This window comes from Salvia splendens, chromosome 20, assembly GCF_004379255.2.
Source record: "Salvia splendens isolate huo1 chromosome 20, SspV2, whole genome shotgun sequence".
NCBI lineage: Eukaryota > Viridiplantae > Streptophyta > Magnoliopsida > Lamiales > Lamiaceae > Salvia > Salvia splendens.
This window is the reverse complement of record NC_056051.1, coordinates 18,848,440-18,859,354: the sequence shown is the minus strand read 5'-3', so window position 1 is coordinate 18,859,354 and position 10,915 is coordinate 18,848,440. Positions and strand designations below refer to the sequence as shown.

Genomic DNA, 10,915 nt, shown 5'->3' with positions numbered 1-10,915 from the left:
CACTTTATTAAAAAACACACAACATTAAAAAAAATTTAAACTTTTAGAAAAATAAAAAGCACACAATTAAAATCCTAAAAAAATAAAAAGCACACAATTAAAATCCTAAAAAAATAAAAGTACACAATTTTAATAATTTCATCCGCCAAAATTTGCCCAAATGTGCTCAATTAGATCCTGTTGGAGTTGGGTGTGGGCACTAGAGTCGCGTGTCCTTGCACGAATAGATAATCGTTCTTGTATAGACGGATGCACTCCACTTCGAGGCGGACTACTTGCGGTTGAGCTTCCGGGGAATTCATCGTCGAACCAATTTCCCGCCTCGGGTCCTTCGTCTTGGACAATCATGTTGTGCAAGATTATGCACGTATACATGATGTCGACCATGTTTTCCATGAACCACGTACGAGCCGGAGCTTTGATGATGTTGAAGCGCGCTTGGAGAACCCCGAACGCCCTCTCCACATCCTTGCGAGCAGCCTCCTGCTTCTGCGCAAAAAGAGCCTGCTTTGGGTTCGCAGACCCACTGCACGTCTTCACGAAGGTAGGCCACTTCGGGTAGATGCCATCGGCGAGATAGTACCCCATTTTATAAAGCCGGTTGTTGGCGACGAAGTTGATGGCCGGCGCTTTACCATCCAAAACTTCGGTCAAGAGGTCGGACTGGTGGAGCACGTTTACGTCGTTGTTCGACCCGGGGATCCCGAAGTACGCGTGCCAGATCCAAAGGCGGTAGTCGGCAACGGCCTCAAGTATAACGGTTGGGTGGGTGCCTTTGTGGCCGCTCGTGTAGGACCCCTTCCACGCCACCGGGCAATTCTTCCATTGCCAGTGCATGCAATCGACGCTGCCGAGCATCCCGGGGAATCCGTGCACTGTTTCGTGAAGGTCGAGCAGGAACTGACAATCGGTCGTGCTTGGCCTCCGGAGAAATTCGTCGGTGAAGGCTGCCCGGATGCCTTTGCAGAATTTGAGCAAGCACATTCGCCCAGTGCCGTCTCCGATGTGGAGGTATTCGTCGAACATGTCTGCCGTTTGTCCAGTCGCAAGCTAGCGGATTGCTACAGTACATTTCTGCAGCGTCGTGTGGCTGGGACGGCCGACCGCGTCGTACCCTTCCTGGAAAAACTCTTCCTGGGCTGCCAAAGTATTCGCGATGTGGAGAAATAAAGGTTTCCCCATGCGGAAACGGCGACGGAAGTACGTATCTCCCCAAACCGGGTTATCGCAGAAGTAGTCGCGTACTAACCTTGCAGCGGCTTCCTCCCGGTTACGATGGATGTACGTACGGGAGCGTCGTTGGGGCGGCGCGGCTTCTTCGGCCTCCCGTCGTCGATCTTCTTCAAGTGATTGTTGCAATATTTGACGCATTTGTTCAAAAAGATCTATTAGTTTGATTAAATTTGGGAGAAGGAAAGCAGAGTTGATTTGAGATGAAAATTGGGGTGGAAATAGAGAGGAATAGATGCGTGTTTGTGATTGAAATGAGTATGAAATAGGAGTATTTATAGAGTAAATAAATAAATAAAAAATAAAAAAATACAAACGGATATAAAAAACGGTCACATTACCGTTGCAAATTTTTTTTTTTTTATTAAATTCGATTTTTTTAAAAAAAAAATTGAATTATTGCGTCACCGGGACGAAGCCCACTCGCGGGGCAGCGAGTGGGCTTCACGCGTCGAATGGGAGGCCGCCACGTCGCCTCGGCGCGTGGCGGAACGTTTCGTTCCGCGTTCCTCCGGAACGGAACGCGGCACGGCATAGGAACGACATGGTCACGGAATGGCGATGGAACAAAGCGCGCAACGCGTGCCGCCGCGGAATCGTTTCGCCGGAACGGCATAGGAACCGCAACGGCACAGCGTTGCGGGTGCCCTTATGGAGTAAAGGCTAATTCCTCGGAGTATATAAACTACTTGAAGCAAGACGTACGTACATTGGCTGAAATTGTGATAAAGATTGTATTTTTGGCGGGAAAATAACAATTTGTTCAACTTTTCAACTTGTTGAACCCTAATCCCCAAATTTGTCTCTGCAGCTGCCTGCAAACATTCACGCACGAGCTACCGGATTTGACCCCCTCAAAACCCTAATGTCGTCCCAACCGGGAAGAGATGGTGGCCCGGTCCCCCAATTGGCCGCAGATGAACAAGAAGTGTTGAAACTAGAAGAAGAATTAGAGGAAATAGCTCAAAAATTACTCGACTACCGAACTAATCTTTCGGGACAACTTAGCTCCACTATCTCTTCTCTCCTTGAATCGCAAAGGCTGCTTCTTCCAGGTCTGGACGTGAATTATTTCTTCGTATATAGTACTCCTATCAGTTAATTCAAATGTTTTCATTTGCTTTTAGAAGCTCATGTTAGATGTGGGAGTTCTGTTTCTGAAAATTTAAAAACAATTAGACTAATGAGTTCTGTTTTGCTGCAAAAAGACTTTAATTTGGTGTTATTGAAGATTTAATGACTATAACACTGATTCTGGCTGTTGTTTTAGAGGTTTTGGTGTTATTGAAGTTTTCTCTGTAATACTTTGTTATGTCTTATTTTTCTTTGATTATTTTCAGTGACCAAAAGTATGTTGATTCATCAATTGTTTACTGGTGAAATGTAAAGAAGACAATAACACGTTCACATTCACACTCCACTAAATATAATATATCATATATTTGTGAAGAATGCTAAATCTATTTCTCTTACAATAGCTTGTTAATAGCAACCTCTATAATATTTCAAGTAGCTCTTTTTAGGAGTGAATTTAAATGTATAATATGCAAGAACATAATTGTAACGAATTGTTTGCTGCAGAAACTGTTAGAAATTGCTACTGGCTAGGGCCTTTGTGCTATCTTTTTCTCTTGGTCTTAGGCTTAATTCTTTTCAGCTTCGGATTTATTTGTTTGTAAGCTCTGGTGATGTTGAACAAGTCTACAGAGTTATTTAATTTCTTGCATTAGAGAATTCTTTCGTAAAGTATTCTTTACTTCAGTAGAGCATCGTTGTCTTTTTGTGTCGTGATTTCATAGGGTTGGGCTGTTCTCCCCCACTCTTCTTATAAACTTCTTTGCTTTTACATAAAAGAGACACAAGAAGCATATACCATCTGCAGATTCTATGCACGGGTCTCTTATTTGAACTAGCTCTCTTGAGAGTTTAAATACATAATCTCCAAGAACACAATTGTAATAAATTATTTGCTGTAGATAGAAGATTATTATGAAATTTGCAGTTGATGTTCCAACTGACCTATCTGTTCCCTCTTTTGCATCATATTTTTGGTCAATGTCACATATATGGCATTTGAAATGAGATTCACAATAGGAGTGTAGGTGATGCTCTCCACCTTTGATCAGCTTACGGTATATAGCAATTTTCTGGTCCCGTAAGCATGAGTTTTGTGTGTCAATATTATCCTTGATCTCGAGAGCCCTGTTGCAACATCTTCATTGAAAATATATGATCATAATTGCATCCGTTGATATATTGCTCATACATGCCATGGGTAAATTCTGGGTCAACTAAAGCATTTTACATGTGTATGCGGCTTTATGGCTTATGTCTTCCTCATCTGAATATTAGAATTTTCTTCATCATTGTTCTTCATTCCTAAGATTTTCTTGCTTGCGCAGGTCTGATGAGAGATACCGCGGGCCTTCCAGTAATGGCAGATTCAGACGAAGCTGAGAAGCTACAACTACTAAAACAGAAAATTTCAAGTAATGCCTCAGCAATGCCTGTCGTCTTGAATAGGTTGAAGGAATATATGGCCAGAATCGATGCCTTGGACTCTTCCAACCGGATTATCCATCCTGCTTTTAAAATGAAACAAACCAGTTGATTTAGTTATGTGCTGGATTCCCTTTGGTTTTTATCTTTACTTGACAGTGTGTTATTAAGATGTATGTTGATGAGAACTTGATGTAATTAGCTGAAACCTGAAAGCATTGATTTACGTTTAAAATTTAGAAATTGAATGGCTAAGGAGGGAAAATGGCCTTTTTGCTTAAATAACCTGTAAGCATCTTGTTGGTTCCCTTCCAACCTATCATCAGATTAGTCTGTTTTTTTTCAACGGTATACATATTTTTTTACTACTTTTTTACTAACTTTTTAATGAATTGTTTATTTATTGTGATTCTCTTATTCTTCCATACCTGCACCAAAATGCCTACTAGCATGAATAAAATGTATCCAAACTATGGAATTCAGGGCGAATATAAGTAAATCTCACAATACTCAAATTTTACTCCACTATAAAATATTTTAGGATTAATTATCTTTCAACATTTTTAATTCGTAGTCTCAGCTTTGATATAGTTTTTATATAATCTAAACTTTCAAAATTTAAATTTATAAGATCGATCTTGAATTATTTTTGTGTAGCCTTGAACTTTTAGCGTTTTTAATTTATTGCTTCAATTTTGATAAAATTTCAATCATAGCCAGGGAAAAATGTTTGGCGCCAAAAGTGTAAGTCAAACGATAAGTAAAATGAGGTGGATATTCGATTAAACAATAACATGAAAAAAAACCAACTTATTTATTTATCATGAATAATATTATTGGCAGCCAGCTAATGGCTATCTCAGCAAACATTGCCTTTTGTGAATGCACCAATCTATCAATATCTAAAGTGAGAGTTTTTTGGTCTGCCACCTAGCAGCATTTTGGCGGGAAAGTGATAAAAATGGAGTATGTTAGTCATCCAGCTGTAGTGCAATCTTTAGAACGCTGCCCATGCGCTATACCTTAGGCCTGCAAATATAGGTAGATCTATATTGAGTATTCTGCAATGTGAGTATTTGAAAAAACTGGAATGTGCAGTATTCGAAAAAACAAATGGCTCAAGAAGGGAAATTAAAATGAACTATAGTCCGTCCAAAAAGTAGGAAGTGTACAAGACAATCCTATCAGAAAAAATGAAATATTAGGCAAAAAACTTGCAACAATTAAAATGATTTAATTATAATTTAATTTAAAATTATAATCAATAATGAGAGCAGGCATACCATTTCAAGCGAACAAATCAAAAAAAAGAGAGAAAAAGTCTAGATCTAATGAAATCAGTACTACTCCTAAAGAAAAATCAGAAACTCAACATAATCAATACAAGGCGGGTGAAAGAAAAAACGAATATGGAGGACGGTGGGGCAGCGAGACAGCACGACCGTGAGCGTGGCCGCGCGATATATGAGGCATCAGAGAGGTGGTAACGGGGAGAGAATACGATGCGGTGAGGGCGGTAGCAGAGAGGGGAGAGAGAAGAGGCGGAGTGAAATTGAGGAAATTATTGAAAAGAAAATTAAATAAATTTTTTCATCAGAATAAGATGAAAAACACAACCCAAACTTACCATGACATCCAAGGCTGACGGAGAGGGCAACAGCGAAGCAGAACCGTATGAAATGAAAGGCCGAGGCTGTTCGAAGAGGAAACGTCTAATTACAATCTCTAATTAACGTCCAATTTGATAACTTTTGCTACTTTTAGAGTGAATCTAGCCTTTTATTTCAGGAATTTTGAAGTTGGGAGATTGAGTATGAACATGAGTTCTTTTCTTTTTTGTAGAGGAAGGAAGGTGTTTGGGCTATGGTCGGTTAGCGATAGAGGTGAGTGCAGAGGAGCGGCGCACAGAACAAAATTGAGGAGGAGGAGGAGGAGGAGGAGGAGGAGAGAGAGAATTCTGTGGGCTGGTGTGTAGGCAGAGAAAGAGAGAAGGGAGGAAGATGGAGGCTTTTCTGCAGGGTTAGGGAATAAAATTGGGCTGCGATTAAAGAGTTGGGCTGATTTCTCTTTTTAGGCATTGCCAAGTTAATTTGAGGTTAATTAATTGCCCAATTATATTTTTTGAATCTCCTAATTTGAGTAAATTTTAATTATTGAAATCCCTGATGATGAGTCAATTGAAAGTAAGTAATTTCACAGATTTAAAAATGAATAATTCTAATTTTTTTAGTTGATGGTATTTGACCATTGAATTACATATACGTTCGTATTGATAAAATATTTTATAATAATTATTAATTAGTATAGTTTGTTGTATTATTTTAAGTTTTATATTTATTTCAAGTTAAAAAAAGTATTAACAATACTATACAAAAAATAATAAAATAAAGTTATAGTATGTTGTGAAGTATTAAAGAGATTAATAAAAACATGATCAAAACAAATAATAATGAGAAAAAAATGCTCTATCAAGAGTCACAAGTCGTGAATGTTTGAAGATTTTCAATCATGGACAGCTGTTTGAAGATTTACATAATGACCATTAACAAGAATCAGGGTCAATCACTCTCTCATGTTGGATTGTTTTTTAGAAAACCTATTTTCAATCATGGACAGCTGTATGTTGCTATATCAAGAGTCACAAGTCGTGAATGTTTGAAGATTTTGGTGTGTAAAGATGAACAAGGTGAAGGCAATGGTGATTCTACTGCTAATATTGTTTATAATGAAGTTTTTCAAAACTTATGAACTATTGGATTTTTTATGTTTGCGTAAGTTCCTATTTATGAATATTGCATTTTTTTAATGAACTTATTTTACAATTCTCTTACGTATTATGTATGTATATATGTATCATTTTCTCATCTTTATTCTGTATTATATTTTATTTATTCCCCTCATATCTGCGTTTCAAATTCATAACAATTATTTGTTCATTGGAAATAGACACTTATGTATTTGTCTTGATATTTACAATGTGTTTTTTTACAAACAACGAATTCTCTGTCTGCAAGCATAATCATACAATATTTATCATCTACTTTTTTTTTAAGTTCATTTATCTTAGAATTTATTACAAGTTTTATGGCCCGTGCATAGCACGGGTGGTAAAACTAGTTACCAAAATACAAAAGAAAATACTTCATCTCCTCAGTCCTCACTCATCACTCCTCACATGCACTAACCTGGATCACTAAACACACTATATTTATTCCTACAAAAATAATGGAGTATTGTTCATTGAAAAAATATAGAGTAAATGTCATAGTTGGTACTGAACATATGCCCATTTTATCATTTTGGTCATAAACTTTATTTTTTAAAATTTTTGGTCCTGTACATTTCAAATCGGATTACAATTGGTCATCCCTTAACAATTCCGTTAATATTTAATAGTCAGTGATTTTAATTACAATTTTGACCAACTTAAGCAATTTTTAATTATTTAATCATCAAAATTATTTTTTTAAATAAAATCATAAATTATTTATTCCAATTTTTAACAGTCGATTCATTCAGTAGGGTTCAAAATTCTGCCACTTTCATCTTCTTCCTCCGCTTCTTCCCGGGAGAGCGGACTCCTCCTCCTCCAATTTCTTGTCCAGTTCAGGGCACGCGCACGGGACCACACGCCCGCCACGAAACTGGGGCACAACAATCTCGGGTCCCACTTCTTCCTGACCCTGCCCAGGCTCTCCGACTGCTGGCTGTGGTCGGAGAAGGCGAAAGGGGTGCTGAGGGCTTCGTCGACGTTGAAATCCAAAAAATCGGACCAGTTGAAGAGGGCCAATTGGGTCGGGTCCGCGGCCGGGTTGAATGGGCTTGGTAGTGGCGGCAGTGGGCTGTGCTCCATTTTTTTGTGGAACTTATTTGACTGCAGCGGAATGTGGCAATTTGGCGGAGTTTGAACAGGGATTGCGATAAAAACTTGATCTTGATGATTTTTCTATGATTTAAAGGTGGACTTGAATTAGAGAGAGCGAGACTTTGTTAAAAATTGGAATAAATAATTTATGATTTTATTTAAAAAATATTTTTGATGATTAAATAATTAAAAATTGCTTAAGTTGGTCAAAATTGTGATTAAAATTGCTGACTGTTAAATATTAACGGAATTGTTAACGGATGATCAATTGTGATCCGATTTGAAATGTATATGACCAAAAAATTCAAAAGAAAAAGTTAGAACCAAAATGATAAAATGAGCTTATATTTAGGACCAATTTTGGCCTTTACTCAAAAATATATTATCTGATAATACGGTACTTATTGTCATCCCTTGATGCATGATATGGCCCTCGCACCCACCAATTATTGATAACGTATTGACAAGTTTTCATATACAGTTTATATTTAAAGGCAATTATGAAAAATATTTGTATTTTTGCGTGCATAATAAACGCCATGTTACACATAGAACTTCATTGCATATCCATTATTTTCTCTAAAACACTTTACTTTTCAAAAATTTCTTTCATCTTATTGGTAATTGTGACACTTCCTTTTACCAATTGCACACATATTTAATCATTCAACCATTAAATTGTATGCTTCTCACACAAAAATACTGCAATTTATCTAAAAAGGATTCTAGAATATTTTTATTAATAAAGATGCTGGAATTTTGGTAAACTGCAACGATATATTTCAAATATCAGACGAAAAAAGAATAATATTTTTATAAAATATTAGTTTAATGGCCATAATATATGTGTAATTAAAATATATTTCATTTATAACATTTATTTTTGAATTAATTTAGTTTAATATTGTCTTGTTTCATTTTTAAAGAGATTATTTTAATAATTCATTTATGATTTAATTTACAAAATTATTTTAGTGGAAATTAATAATTCTGTTGTTCCCAATAATTGTGCCAAACATACATAACACATAATCAAGGTAATTAATAAAATTATTATTAAATGATTACATGGAATAATCAATAATTATATAAAGCAAAAAGTAACTACATGTGCCACCGACCTCAATTAATGTAGGCCAGATTGTGTGAATAGTAAGGTATACAAACATTAAACACTAAATATAAATAACAAGGAATTCAATTAATAAGGTTGTATATTATGCATGAAAAACTAAAAATAACTAGAATTTGCGCAGTAGAATACAATTGCTCCAAGATATTCGATATTAACATTTAATTAATTTAGAATAAATTTAATTATATCGATCTTGGCCTAAAATTTGCAAGAATCCCTTCCTCTCCACATGCTAACAAAATAAGACATAGGTGGGTAGGACCGCCAATGCTTACTGATGTATCAATTGTGACATGCACTTTTCTCTCCGTTTTAATTATGAATTACTGAGCCGAAAGTATATACTCATAAACATATTTTAGATATATTATGGTTCAATTAAACCACCTGTCACACCAATCAAAGGGTCAGTGTATTTAATGACAATTTAACTAAGTATTTTTGTTCAATAGTACTTATACATTTTTTAAAGAACGTGACGTATATTTTTACTTAAAAATATTATAGTCTAGTGCTGTTTCACATCCACTTAAAAAGTGAGAAATTAAACTCGCTTTCTCATACTAAAAGAAAAAAATATTTTTAATAATTAATGTGAAAATATTAGGAGTGTTTTTGTTGGACGTTAAGGTTCGATGTTGTTGCAAGTATACACTGATTGATTTGTAGATGTATTTAATATATACTTCCTCCATTCACAGTAAATAGTCTCATTTGAGGACGGTACAAGTTTTAACGATAAAATTGGTAAAGTAAGAGAGAAGAGAACAAGTAGGTAGAGTAAGAGAGATATGGAGGAAAAGTAGGTTAAATATGGGAGATTGGAGAAAAAGTGCATAAAATATAAGAGAGAAACTTCTATTTTTTAGAAATGAGATTAAATTTTGTGGACATCCCAAAATGATAAAATGAGACTATTTTTTGTGGACGGATGATGTATATATATTTTTATTTTGTGTAATATGGAATGAGGCAGGGAGTACCAATTTTGAAAATACAAAAAATTACTCGAACAATATTGGTATTAGGATTGAAATCGATCGTGCCAGTGATGAAGAGCATTCTTCAATTCCTTCGGAAACAATTTACACGCGAAGAACAACATTTGATTGAAGAAAATGAAAGTTTGAATGAACTCAGACCTTGTATTGTTGGAATCGTGTTCGGTCAAAGAGTTGACCAATAATAATGTGACGAAACATTTAATTTTATGATATTAAATGACATAGTGTCGATCTACTCCGGACTAGAAGACTGTGATTTATTCATTTTCTGTAAACTGATTTCAGATGAGTGAGAAATAATGAATTAAAATTGCTCACATTTAAAGCAACTATAGAGAAGTCTAATGAATTACTAATAATTAATAGTGTATTAACTATCCACATTAGAGGAGAGAATCTTGTTAAAGATATACTCCCGAAATAAGGTCAATAATGCCCTTGAGAATAGGACGAGTAAAATGCCAAAAAAATGAAAAATATCTCAAATGAATTAAAATTTTATTTAAATACCCCTAGTAATTTATTTATACTAAGTACTAATACAAATATATATTATAGAGACCATTTTTACAGCACTCAAAAAGAAAATTAGTACTAGTATTAACCAAAGACATTTTGTCCAAAAGTACAAAAATCAGTTAGTACTACTATATTTTACTATTAAAACTAAGTCGATAGACATTAATCAGATTTTCTCTTTCAATCATTTTGTGTGTTGATTAGAAAATAAAATACTTCATTTGTCTATTAAAAATGATAGAATGTAGTAACTTTTGAAATGATATTGGTTAATATAAAATGAATAAAATAAAAAATAGAAAAAATAATAATTAAAGTATCCGTATTAAGGGCCATCTTCTATTGCTTATAGCATCATAACCCAAAATTAAGACCAAATCTCCATCATTAGATTTCAAAATATGTGGATGAGATTAAATCTTACGAATTTCAATAAATAGTAGACAAAATATCAACAAAATAGTAAGATCGTCATTCTATTATCATATCATATTTTCGTGTTTTTTTATTATCAACATAGTGTATTACAAATATCAACACAATGACATGAGTGTTTCAATACAAGTACACGAAAATATCAACACAGTTTTATTGAGATTTTACATGCATTATGTTGAGATTTTACTTGCATTATATTGAAATTTTACATACATTATATTGAGA

The 10,915-nt window shown here is 35.0% G+C and overlaps 1 protein-coding gene and 1 long non-coding RNA gene across 2 annotated transcripts; one reads left to right on the top strand and one right to left on the bottom strand.

Annotated features, from left to right (window-relative positions):
- Positions 1-1,962: 1,962 nt before the first annotated feature.
- On the top strand, positions 1,963-3,977 carry LOC121781811. The gene is made up of 2 exons (XM_042179508.1): positions 1,963-2,285; positions 3,633-3,977. Exons 1-2 carry the CDS (start codon positions 2,096-2,098, stop codon positions 3,839-3,841), a joined length of 399 nt encoding a protein of 132 aa, XP_042035442.1. The 5' UTR covers positions 1,963-2,095; the 3' UTR covers positions 3,842-3,977.
- A 534-nt stretch (positions 3,978-4,511) lies between these two features.
- LOC121781290 lies at positions 4,512-5,756 on the bottom strand. Its single transcript, XR_006046172.1, has 2 exons — positions 5,357-5,756; positions 4,512-4,758 (listed from the first exon to the last, which is right to left on the bottom strand). It is a non-coding gene; the product is annotated as an uncharacterized LOC121781290 (long non-coding RNA).
- Positions 5,757-10,915: the final 5,159 nt, after the last annotated feature.